General features: G+C 37.1%; 1 protein-coding gene across 3 annotated transcripts in view; it reads left to right on the top strand.

The window, feature by feature from the left end:
- The window catches only part of dnmbp (dynamin binding protein), a 48,387-nt gene that overhangs the window by 31,353 nt on the left and 3,760 nt on the right, over positions 1–13,274 (top strand). For 2 of the 3 annotated variants that reach the window (XM_058792785.1, XM_058792787.1), the window contains 10 exons: positions 6,255–6,451; positions 6,539–6,638; positions 6,728–6,875; positions 8,865–8,882; positions 10,175–10,374; positions 10,509–10,639; positions 10,734–10,838; positions 11,743–11,874; positions 12,288–12,620; positions 12,717–12,896. In XM_058792785.1, coding sequence (XP_058648768.1) covers positions 6,255–6,451; positions 6,539–6,638; positions 6,728–6,875; positions 8,865–8,882; positions 10,175–10,374; positions 10,509–10,639; positions 10,734–10,838; positions 11,743–11,874; positions 12,288–12,620; positions 12,717–12,896 — 1,544 coding nt within the window. The remainder of the gene's footprint in view (positions 1–6,254; positions 6,452–6,538; positions 6,639–6,727; positions 6,876–8,864; positions 8,883–10,174; positions 10,375–10,508; positions 10,640–10,733; positions 10,839–11,742; positions 11,875–12,287; positions 12,621–12,716; positions 12,897–13,274) is intronic. The other variant, XM_058792786.1, reaches the window with a different exon arrangement.

The raw sequence follows: 13,274 nt of genomic DNA, 5'->3' as shown, positions 1-13,274 counted from the left end.
CAGTGGGCCCCCTGATGAAAGACAATGAGTGTTAGGATGCTTTAAATTACGACATATCTCTGTAATGCTAATCTCAGCCTGGTAAAGGGATTATATACGACTGAATGACTTGGACTACACCAGTATGCACATTGAGTCATGAGCGTGATCTTATCAGATTCTGTGAATCAAGAGTTGTGTGGGAAAGAAGTGGTTTTGTGAACCTGATATTCAAGCAAAACACCAAGATTAGCCAGAATAATGGGGAGATTTTGATGTTATATGTGATGAGTCTAGACTGGTTGTACGAAGTACATGCAGGTGTTTTTGATTGTGTTGTGAAAGAGAAGACAATGTCACAGTAGCTGAATAAACTGTATTGCCTGCTACTCGATATGTAAAAATGAATAAAACACATGGAAAGGAGTACGGACCATTTTGTTCTTTTGAGAGTAAAAGTTTTTAAGGATCTACACACCCAGAGTTAGAAGAGTGCAGTGATTTCACTTTTTTCTTCACAGTACTGGTAAACCGTACTATAATACAATTAATTATTTTATTTTATTTGTTATTTTCAAAGAATATGTTGCTACTTTAAATATTTTCACTGGAAAAGGGTCTGTTTTTATCTGATTTGAGTATAAATTTCATTGCAGTAATGGATTGCCTCAGAAAGAGTCTAAATAGAGTTAGACTTGAAATGATGTGGACTCACAATGCTACAAAACTTCATTTGTTCTCAGTCTTATTTGCAAACAATGTCCTTTATTTAAATTTCCAAGTAAGGTTAGGATGTTTTGAAACAAGCATGTGTCTGAGAGGATGTGGAGTGGTTAATGGAATGGTTGCTCACGTTTATTACGGGTGTGTCACGTCCCACACAAATCCGACATCTGACTACAACAGAGCACTGGAATGTGAACCTGCAGCCTTTTGAACAACAAAACAAAAAACGCCGATTTCCATGACGCAGGTTTCTGCACCAGAATGAGACTGAAATTGTGTGGTGTAACTTATAATTGGTAAGGAAGTTTTAGCCCAGTTTCTGTTCTTGTATTTGAAATGACTTTTTCATTAATTCCACGTATATGCAGGACTTCAGCAGTACTTGTACACCTTGTAAGATTTCAATGCGACATACTGTCATTTTCCAAGCCGTGTTTACTTGGTTCTTAATTCTGACTAGTGTTGTAAATCTGTCCGAAGGACTGGATTTTTGTGGCTTGTAACAACTTGCAGCTTTCACTCGCTCCCACACTTACTCTCATGACAGTTGTGAAGGGTATCCATGGTAAATGGGCGGTCTTATGTGAACTTTGTCTTGAACACACAGGCCTGATAATTCATGTGACCTTAGACTAGAATGGGATGAAAACACCTCAGCACAGTCAGACCATAAAACAGTTTCACATGAATAACAATGTTATCGTTTCATTTTCAGAGTCAGAAAATGGTTGGCTTTCTCTGTAGCACATTTGTACTTTCAAAATGACTTAATTGTTTGACCTTGTAGATAGTTTATTGAAAGGCTAACATATTGGGCAGGTCATTTTATATCCCTGTTTGTTTATTTGACTTGATCAATAAACATCTTGTTTTTGCTCTCTCTTTTGGAAGTTTCTAAATCTACAGTAGAAATTGTGAATATAATGTAATATGAATATAAAGTGTATAAATCTAATATATATATATATATATATATATATATATATGGCAAATGCTTCTATGATATCATTTTCTATATAATATTGTTCGTTATAGAAAATAATTATACATAATATTCTAAAATATTATTTATATTAAAATTATAAATATTTTTATAATGCTATAAAATAATAATAGTAAATATAATAATTATATATATATATATATATTCAACAATTGGTTATTAATTATATAAAAATTCTATCAAATTATTTGATGTGTGTGGGTAGAAATATTGATAGTTATTTGCTAGTGATTTAATTTAATAATTCAGTTTTTAATTTATTATTTATTAGCATCATGTATTATTGTATATGGGCCATCTTAGATAAGTAAAAAAATAAATAAAGTATCACTAATGATGTTTGAAATTCACTGGAGCTTCCACCTGCTCCCCTGGTACACCTGAACAAAGACCCCCACTTTAAACAGAAACAGATTAAGACTGCTGAAAGGCAAAGAGGCCTTGGCATTGAGAGATCCTCAAGATCTTGATGGAATTCAGGCTCAATGACGTGGGGGCCAGGCCCCAAGTCACTCCAAAAACATGGAGAAGAGCTCCCAAAATGACTGTCAGTGCAGTGTGTGTAACGGCATCAAAACTCCAGCTCCAGGCTTTAGTGCATGAGTAACTGTCTCTGTGCTTGCTCAGTTGTCTGTAATGGTGCAGGTTCCCATGCATTCAGATGGTAATGCAGGGACAGAATGGCGTTTGTGTCTTCTAGAGAGAGCCTTCCCTGTTGATACAGTGGGACAGAGCAATTCTACTCTGCTTTAGAGGAATGCACCGCCCGTGACCTTCGGTGTGTGTTTGTGTGTGGCAGTGAAGACGAGGAGTTTGGGGGGTAACAGGTGGGTGACGTCTTAGAGGCCCTGTTCTTTCTTTGAAGAGTCTGTTCTGCATAGATGAATTTAAATGTTCAGTATGAAATGCAAATCAGTGTCAGGTTCATGGATTAGGGTTTTTTAGAGAGGAAGTGTTGTGTGGCTGTGTACACTGCTTTACGCCTCTTGACTTTGTGTGTGAGCATCATGTTAAGTTTAATTGTCCATGGTTGTACTAAGGTCTTTTCAGATTCAAGAGTAGTGGTTTATGGAGCATGAACATTGGTAGATTTATGATCATTTTTGATTTGTTCCTGAGCCTTATTTTAACCATAAAATTATTTATTGAAGCTTCATATACAGTAATATATACAGTGGTGACTAAATTTATTAGAACACTAGTATTTTCACCAGCTAAAAATGGTTTAAATGCAAAGATGGTCACACCAAATGTTGATTTAATTTAGTTAATAGAAGTTAATTGAAAAAGACATTATTTTTGACAGCATCCTAATTTTACAGCATTTTTTCACAAGTGCCTAAAACTTTTAACAGTACTGCAGCTTTGCAGGTAGGTTTCTTGAAGCATCTTGGAGATGTTGCCAGAGTTTTTCTGGATTTAGTCTGTCTCAGTTTGTTCTGTTTCTTCATGTTATTCCAGACAGACTGGATGATGAGATCAGATCTCTGTGTGGAGCACTAGCTGTTGTCAGACTCCTTGTGCAAACAAAAATCTCACTAGATTATAACAATTAATGGCTAAACGAATGTTTGGACATGTAAACTGATATTTCCTACTGACACACTACAGCAAAAGATAGAAATAATTGACTTAAAACCATTTTTTAGCTGGTGAAAATACTATACTATACTATACTACTGTTTAAAAAGTCATTTAATTTGGAATTTATGTTGGGAAACTTGTTTAAAATTGTTTAGGGTACAGTGTTTTCATGACACTTTTTTTAGATTTTTTTTTTGGCCATCCTTGGGTTTGCTATTGTGGGAACTATGTGAGCAACACACAGAACACATTGGCTGGAGCACGACCCTGGACGCAGACCAAACATAATGTCACAATCAATTATGTCCACAGACACAGAAAGAGAAGCCATTGTGTATGCGTGTGTGCTTAGTCGAGATTACCCTCTCTGCCTTTCACCAGACCATGGCACATATACAGATGAGCGCGGGAACACACAGTCTTGAAATGAAACCGTTCTAGCGCAGCACAGCTTCAGTTCTGTGCAACACTCAATCTTTTTTCTGCTCTCTGTTTCACACATTGACAGACATTTTCACCTCCACACTTTCAACCTTTCCTCGTAAACCACCAAAGAGTTTTGGTTTCATTTATATTAAACATTTAAAGGGGTCTGAGTAAATTAAAGAGTTTAAATCCATATAGGTGATTTTTCAGTATGACAATGACTCAAACAAATCAGAAACTTCCCCGGGTCAAATTTTGGAAAAAATTTCAGTTTTGAAAATGAGTCTTTTACTGAAACGCATTCGTTTTAGACTTAGCTCACTGTTAAGTTTCATGGATGAGCTGAAACTCTTGAGACCATGTGAATGAATGAATGTATTGTGAAAGAACTTGCTCTTTGAAGATTATTTTGTTCAGAACAATGAATACTCTAGGCCTGTTAACTAGATGTGGGTCACAACAGATTGTGTTATAATGGTAATGTGTGTCTATGTACTATGTACTGTGTGTAAAGTAGAACAATTAGTACATGGATGAATGATGCTGCAGAGATCAAACTTTTTCATATTTCATTAGTATGGGCCACACGTGTTAATGGGCTGTGTACAAAGACATAGAATATAACTGTAAATTAGAGGGTAGCTATAGAGCTATAGAGTGGATGCCAAATTTAACATTATTATTAGTAGTTATTACTTGTTTTCAGTTAGTTAGTTAGTTAATAATAATTGCTTAAAGGTTGTATTGTGCATGATTCATCGCATGATTGCTTTCATTACATTAACATTATATTACTTATTAAGTATTAATACACAGTTGCCCTGTCTCTCAGAACAGAGGCTCTGAAGATTTCATTTATGAACAGTTTCTGTTTTGCTGTAACATTTCAGAGGTCAAATGTGCAATGGAATTACAAGGCCTTTTGAGTTGTGCTCAAATCTCTTATCAGTCTTTACCGAATCAGCAACATTAAAGATTTATTATAGCGTGATGTCAGTATGAGTCACCACATCAGATGGCTAAGACGACTTAAGCCAGAAACAAGCTAAATTAATCTCTTGATCCCATTTTGACTATAAAACAAAACTGAAACTCTGAAACCCCCAAACACAGAGACATGCATCACGATTATATACACTTGCATATGCACCAATATCTTTGCGTCTTTCCTTTATTTTGAAACTTGTTGGCGTTTTCTATCATATCCTTCATGCTTTTATCCAAATCCCAGCCCCACCTCAGATGCTCCCCCCTGCCTTCTGAGAGGGTCCATGTCTCACTGCATGCTTTGACAGTCTTTTGTACGTCCATGGAGCACCATTTCAGGCAGCATTGTGGGGAGGCACCCATGCGTGAGAGCAGATCTCCCTCCCACACTCTCCTGCTTCAGACCCATCGGAGTGCCAGTTCTGACCGAAGAGATCAAAGAGCAGTCAAACTAAACTCCAAACCATGACATCCTCTGGACAGCCAATGGCAACACGCAGGGAAAACTGCCTTCTCTTTCCCATTCTAACTGGCAGCTTAATTCATGTTTCCCATGTTCTTCCTCATGTTTTATAAATGAGTGTAATCCATCTAGACTGGTGTGAAATCTTCTATTATGTCTGTACTGGCAGGATCAAAGTCAAATGGTGGGATGGATCTATCTATCTCTCTATCGTTCGTTTGTTCTATCTATCGATCTATCTATCGTTCCTTCTATCGTTTGTTCTATCTATCCATCTATCGTTCGTTGGTTCTATTGTTCATTAGTTTGTTCATTCTATCTTTCGTTTATTTGGTTTTGTCGTATGTTCTGTCAGTTAATGTATCATTCTGTCTTTGTTTGTTTGTTCATTCCATCCATTGTTTTTTCATTCTTTCTTTCATTTATTCTTTTAGTCTGTCATTTTTGCTTGCTCTGTATATTCTTTCTGTCTATATCTTTCATTCTTTGTCTATATCTCTCTCATTCATTCTGTGTATCATTTTGTCTATCTGCATATCTCTTGCAATGTCGTATCTGTCATTCTGTCCATCATTCTACCTTACCATCTATCACTCTCTCTCTCTCTCTCTCTCTCTCTCTATATATATATATATATATATATATATATATATATATATATATATATATATATATATATATATAGATAGATAGATAGATAGATAGATAGATAGATAGATAGATAGATAGATAGATAGATAGATAGATAACACTATATATATCCATCTGTCTATATCATTATATCTGTCATTCTGTTGTTTTATCTAGAGGTTAAGGAATGATCTGAAAAGTGTGATGGACACATTTTAAAACTGCCAGGCTTATGAATAATTATTTGCCAGTTTTTGCCCAGTAGTAACTGATTTGCTGAATTTTGTTGGACTGCAGCAGCCACAAAGTTTTTTTATATAATCAATAAACAACTTTTTGTATATGCTAATGTTGTTTTTTCACACCATGTTTTATCAAAAACAATAGTGATAGTGTCGGACAAAGTTGTAAGTTGTTTGTGGTTGACAAATGCACTTTTTCATTCTTTCTCATTAGAGATGACCCTGCTTGCGTCCCAGCCTAAGTCTCTAGAATCATCCCCGGCGTCAGCAACCACCACTGAAGACCCCGAACAAAGGATGCTGGAGAAAAGGTCAAAGGTCATCGAGGAGCTTCTGCAGACAGAACATGACTATATCAAGGATCTTCAGATGTGTGTGAAGGAGATCATTCAACCTCTGCAGAAGAAACAGGCAAGAAACCTTCAACAAGCCTGAATTATGTATTTATGTTATGAGAACCATTCAAACCCTCATCTTAAATATCCACATGTCCTGTAGGTCCAGAGTATTGATTTTGATGGTCTCTTTGGAAACATCAGCTCCGTAATTGACCTTTCCTGTCGACTGTACAAGACCCTCCAGGATACTGACTCAATAGGTTGGAGCAAAAAAATCCCTGAACTCACATTATGGATTCAGATAAGTATTCATATTACTGTTTTACCATTTTCATTTTGATTCATCCAGGGCAAGTGTTCCTGGACTACAAAGGTGAATTGGAGGAGGTTTACAAGATCTATTGCCAAAATCATGATGACGCCATCTCTTTACTGGAGACCTATGAAAAGGATGAGAACATCCAGAAGCATGTATTGGAATGTCTAGAGAAGCTCAGGTAATTTTCACTGCTGTTTTTCATGAATCAGACACCTTCAGCTCATTGCATGGTGTGGTTACCACTACCAACGCATGCCCAGATCCAGTTAAGCATGCCAGTCATGATATTTAACAGTGTGTAACTGTATGAGAAGAAGCTGTGTAGGACACTAATTGTGTGTTATTTAACGTTACACATGATCTGTCAGTTTTAATGGTATCTGGGATTGTCTGTCATGTGGTGCAGACAGAATTTTATAGTAATACATCATCAACAGAAACAATACTACACAGGGTGTGCTGGCTTACTTGTGTTAGTCTTAGTGTCTCAAAATCTAGAGGAACAAGTCAATTTTTTTTACTTCAACTTTGACTCATTTGATTGGACATAGGATGACTAAAGACATGTGTGGCATTCCAAAACAGGAAACATCTTTGCCCTTCTCATTGTCTGGTTCTGAAGTTTTACTTATGATATTATACTATAACCTGATTAATATGCCAGGTGCCACGTGGGATGTTCCCTATTTTATATAAAAATATACTATTGTTCAAAAGTTTAGGGTCAGTATGATTTTTATTTTTTATTTTTTTACTGTTACAAAAAAATTAAAAACTGTTTCAAATAGATGCTGTTTTTTTAACGTTCTGCTGATCAAAGGATCCTGAAAAATGTATTATGGTTTCCACAAAAATACTAAGCATCACATCTCTTTTCAACGTTAATAATAATAAGAAATATTATTGAGCACCAAATCAGCATATGAGATTTCTGAAGTATCATGTGACAATAAAGAATGGAGTAATGGCTGCTGAAAATTCAGCTTCGCCATTACAGGAATCAATTTTTAAAATATAATTAAAACAGTATTATTGTTTTTACTGTGTTTATGATCAAATAAATACAGCCTTGCTGAGCATAAGAGACTTCTTTTAAAAGCATAAAAAAAATCTTACTGACCCCAAACTTTTCAATGGTAGTCTATTTGCATAACAGTGAAGCTTTATGTCTTTCAGTTTTCAGATCTTTGTTATTGTGCATTAGCAATGCATGCCAGGATAGGAATGCGCCTCACCTAGTTTCACCAGTCAGTCATCAGTCGTTTCCGGCCTGTTCCTCTAGTGTTATATCTTAGGCTTTATTTGAACTTAAACAGTTTGCCAGTGGCAACCACATTTCTTGACTAGTTTCTTATTGTAAACATTTATACTGCCATCTATGTCTTTTAAGCTAAGTCACTTCCTGTTAGTACAGAGTTTAGTTTGTTCTTGATATTTGCTTTAGTGCTTTACCAGATCAAGCAAAGAATACAAGGAAATATTCAGCAAATTTTCCCAGAAGTTCCAGAAATGTTTTTAGTAGGGAGTGGGAACATGGAGCTGTTTGTCCTGAGTATCAAGACATTTGCAAAATGAAAGTGCACTTTGCCAAGTCTATGGCTTAGCTTTATCCCAAATGACTCTGAATGCAGGCGAAAAAATTGCTAACATGTTGATTCTCTGGCAGGATGTTACTGTAACGAAGCTAGCCACGAAATAGAGGAATAAATCCTCTAAAAAGCTCCTTAAGAATAATGTCTGGTGTCTTTTATTACTTTTGAACTTCCACACTTGAGTGCACTAGACTCTGACTGACATTTCATTTTGGCTCTCAGTGGGAGATCAGAGAGGGGCCAGTGGAGGCCCCACAGAGGCTTACTGCTCGCCTAAAGCGGGTCACCCATGGCATGAGTTGCCCCAGCAACGGGCAGCTTAATAATCAAGTGCACGAATAGTTTTTCAGTTTCGCATTTGTCATCTTGCCCTTTTGCCCGCTGCATTTGTGTTCATTGCAGCATAATGGCAAGACATGACTTTTATTTTCAAAATAAGTTGTGTGAAACAAGGACATTATTTGCGATAAGCTCATTAGCTTCTTTCTAATAAGAGACAGAGGTGGTTTAACCCGACACTGTGTGTTTTGTTTCCTTTCTCTCCTCTCTCTCTCCTTCTTCCTCTCCCCTGACAGAGGGATATACCGTGAGTGGTAAGTTTAACGCAACTCTACAGCAACTGCATGTGAAGCGCCTGACAGCATGCTGAACGTTTATTAACCTGCGCAACCCTTTTCTCCTTGTGTTCGTGTGTGACCAGGGGGCCTTGTTTGCTCTGTGTGCTGTGTGTTTTGTGATCATTTCTTTGTCAATTCTGAATCATATTCTGACTTAAATTTGCACAAATGAGTAGGGATAGGTATTGAACTAGATTTCCTATGATTCATTTGAGTATTATTTCAGTTGTAACACTCATTTTGCTTACATCTTCTTGAATATAAAAAGAAAACCCCTTTGTTTATGCTGTAAATTGTACAGGCAAGTGTTTCAGACTGATTGTTGTTTTGAACTATTTATTAAAAGAACCAGTTCACAAGTAATTTGATGTCTGAAACTTTGTATTTTGACAACTCGTGTTTATTTGCCTCTTTATGATGAATCCTTTGTTGTATTATTCCTTTTTAAGTCACTTTGGATAAAAGCATCTGCTAAATTAATAAATGTAAATTAAATTGGTTTTTTTTCTGTAAATTTGACCACATTGGTAGTAGTGTATGTTTTTGATTCACTTAAAAGAACCAGTTCATAAGAGTTATTTGTTTGTGAATCAAGACTATGCTGGTCGGTTGTATGTATAAAAAAAAAAAAAATTGTTCAAATGAAGGTCGCGATTAAGATATATATATATATTTTTTTATTTTTACCCAGCCCTACAGATTGCAAGTTGTGCAAAGCAATTTTTAGTCAGAATATGATCCCAGTGGGAAAATTGGCTCTGTTTTGTTTTTGTTGTTTTTCTGGCTGCTGATTTAATGCTTTGTGGTGGCATGTGAAACGGTTATTAACACAATCTCTGAGCTCATGATGTGGTAATTAAAGCAATTAAACCAACAAGCAGTGTTATTTGTCCAAGGGCAAAAAAAAGAAGTAATTTAAACATACTCTAGTTGCTACATGATGTTTAATCCAGATTCATTAGTTTTGAATTATCCTTTTCTGCAACATCCAAATCACGCTTTAGCTCTGAATTTGGATCTCCTCTGTTTTCATCCCATCAGTCAGAAAGTGTGCATTCTTTGTTAGAATGTCTTAGTAGCCTACTGTGTCTACTGTAACCCTTTTTAAAGTGGTTGACAGTGAGCCAGTGGATAACTGATGGATGAAAACAATGTGTGTGTTCAGTGACCCCAGTCTGCTGTCAGAGAAGGGAGAAGAATTACCTTGATGAGCGTCTAAATCTCTTTTTCACTTTATCTCCCTCTCTCACCCTTTTGTTCTGTCACAGGGGAAAGACAAACTACATTAATCTGGGTTCCTTCTTGATAAAGCCGGTGCAGAGAGTGATGCGTTACCCCTTGCTCCTGATGGAGCTGCTTAACACTACTCCTGAGTCACACCACGACAGGAAGCAGCTCGCCGAGGCAGTGATGTCCATTAAAGAGATCAACGTCAATATCAATGAATACAAAAGGAGAAAGGATCTTGGTATGTGCCAGTGTTTATTATCTGTTTGTCTGTCTATCGTTATATCTATTTGTCTATCTATCTGTGAGATGGGATGTCTGCTATCTAGCTGTGAGTGTAGTCCATAACACAACAGCACCATCTTTTGTCCACAGTGGTGAAGTACCGCAAAGGCGATGAAGACAGACTCATTGACAAGATCTCAAAGCTGAGTATGCACTCCATCATCAAGAAGTCTAACAGAGTGAGCAGCCATTTAAAGCACCTGACTGGGATCTCACCTCAGGTACATTGGCACTGCTATTAATGATACCATAATTTCTTGACTGAGAGATTCAGTTGAATTGGTCTTAACCAAACTACTCTTCATTCCTTCTTAGATCAAAGATGAAGCTTTTGATGAGGCAGAGAAAAGATTCAGACTCCAGGAGCGACTAATCAAATCCTTCATCAGGGACATCTCCCTCTATCTGCAGCATATAAGGGTACTGAAATGATCTCTGCCTAAGTTCTTTACAAATCTTTCCATATGCTTCCATTCCAGTTTTTTACAGTGGCCCAGTAGTGCACAACACAACAAAATCTCCGCAACACAACGGAAACGAGCCGCAACACAACAGAAACAAGTCGCAACATAACGAAATCTCCACAACACAACGGAAACAAGCTGCAACACAATAAAATTAGCACAACACAACGGAAACAAGCTGCAACACAACAGAAACAAGCCGCAACATAACAAAATCACCACAACACAATGGAAACAAGCCGCAACACAACAAAATTAGCACAACACAACAGAAACAAGCCGCAACATAACAAAATCACCACAACACAACAGAAACAAGCCGCAACACAACAAAATTAGCACAACACAACAGAAACAAGCTGCAACGCAACGAAATCTCCACAACACATTGGAAACAAGTCACAACACAAAGAAATCTACACAACACAATGGAAACAAGCCGCAACAAAACAAAATCTCCACAACACAATGGAAACAAGCCGCAACACAACCAAATCAGCACAACACAACGGAAAAAGTCTCAACACAACAAAATCTCCACAACACAATGGAAATAAGCCGCAACACAACGAAATTAGCACAACACAACGGAAACAAGCCGCAAACAAAACAAAATCTCCACAACACAATGGAAACAAGCCGCAACAAAACGAAATTAGAACAACATAACGAAAACATGCCACAAGACAACGAAATTAGTCCTATGCATTGTGTTTTAGTGATTTCGTTGTGTTGTGGCGATTTCATTTTATTGTGCACTACTTGGCCACCACAGTTTTTTACTGTTTTGTGTGATGGTCAAATTCACGTTTTGTGTGATGGTCAAATTCACTTTGATTGACCCATTTTATATCCAATAGGAGTCAGCCTCAGTAAAGGTGCTGGCCGCCATCAGTTTCTGTGATATCTACACAGAACGGCAACAGCATATGGATCCTGAACGCTTTCAAAGAGCGCATCGATGCATCAGCGACAAACAGTTCACAGAGTTTGTGAGTACCAAAATTATCTCACATTACCTTTCATAGTGAACAACTTGAAAAATTTAAATTCTGTCATTAATTACTCACCCTCATGTTGTTCCAAACCTGTAAGACCTCCGTTCATCTTTGAAACACAAATTAAGATATTTTAGATGAAATCCAAGAGCTTTCTGACACTGCATAGACCTCAATGGAACTACCACTTACAAGGCCCAGAAACATAGTAAAGACATCATTAAAATAGTCCATGTGACATCTGTGGTTCAACCATACATACATTTTGTTTCGTTTTTCTAGTAGTTATTTCACTTATTGTATTTTTTTTCACCATTCAGTATTAATTTGAATTAAGCACATGATATTGGCATGAACTATGTCTCAGATCTTTCTAAATGCATGTCTGCATGTCTTTTTTCGAGCAGAAGGAGAGGACAGAAGCCCTAGTCATCACTCCCCTCACCCAGCTGCTCAATATGTTTGCCGGTCCACACAAACTGATCCAGAAACGTAGAGACAAGCTGCTGGACTACGACAACTGTAAGGAGCGTGCAGAGAGGCTGAAGGACAAGCGCGTGCAGGAGGAGCTGCAGGCGGCGAGAAATAACTACGAAGCTCTGAACGCCCAGCTGCTGGATGAGCTGCCCAAGTTCCACCGCGCAGCCGAAGATCTGTTCACCAGCTGCGTGAGGGGCTTCACCCAGGCCCAGAGAGATTTCATTGCACTCACGTTGGGAGAACTCACTCCACTGCTGCAGGTGAAGACAGCTTTATCATGCTCTGTAACATTCCTGTGAGGTCTTTGGCCTTCTTAATTCTTTTAAACTTAATGTTATGTATTTACATCTCTCTAGCTGTCTGGTTTGGGTGGTACAGAAGGAAATCTGGTGTCCTTGTTCCAAGAGGAGCACACTCGCGTGTTGGATTTACTTCAGAGCTTCAGTTTCTTTCCCGATAATCTTCCTACAACTGTACGCAAGCCTTTTGACAGGAAGACTCTGGAGAAACAAAACTCAAAGAAACAACAAGGCCCTGTGAGTTTTCCTAATGCAGCCTGATCCAAAACAGTCAGGTCTTCTTAACAGTCTTATCTAAAACTGTAAAAAATCGTTTTCATTAATAGAAGTAAAGCTAAAATAAAATTGAAGTATTAGATGAAAACTGGAACGAAGATTAGAAATATTGCCTTGGCAACTAACTGGAATAAAATAAGTTTAAGCTGAAGTACTAAAATGACTAAAACTGAAATAAAAAATAAATTATAAAAATAAAGCTAAATAAAATATAAATATTAGATGAAAAACCTAAGCTTAAAAAACGTAAACATAAAATAGAAATATTGCCTTGGCAACTAATTGAAATAAAATAAGTTTAAGCTGAAGTACTAAAATAAGCTTAAAAAATGTAAATGA

The sequence above is a fragment of the Onychostoma macrolepis genome, chromosome 12 (genome assembly GCF_012432095.1).
Source record: "Onychostoma macrolepis isolate SWU-2019 chromosome 12, ASM1243209v1, whole genome shotgun sequence".
Taxonomy (NCBI): Eukaryota; Metazoa; Chordata; class Actinopteri; order Cypriniformes; family Cyprinidae; genus Onychostoma; species Onychostoma macrolepis.
The sequence above is the reverse complement of the archived record's forward strand: the minus strand, read 5'-3'. Positions and strand labels throughout refer to the sequence as shown.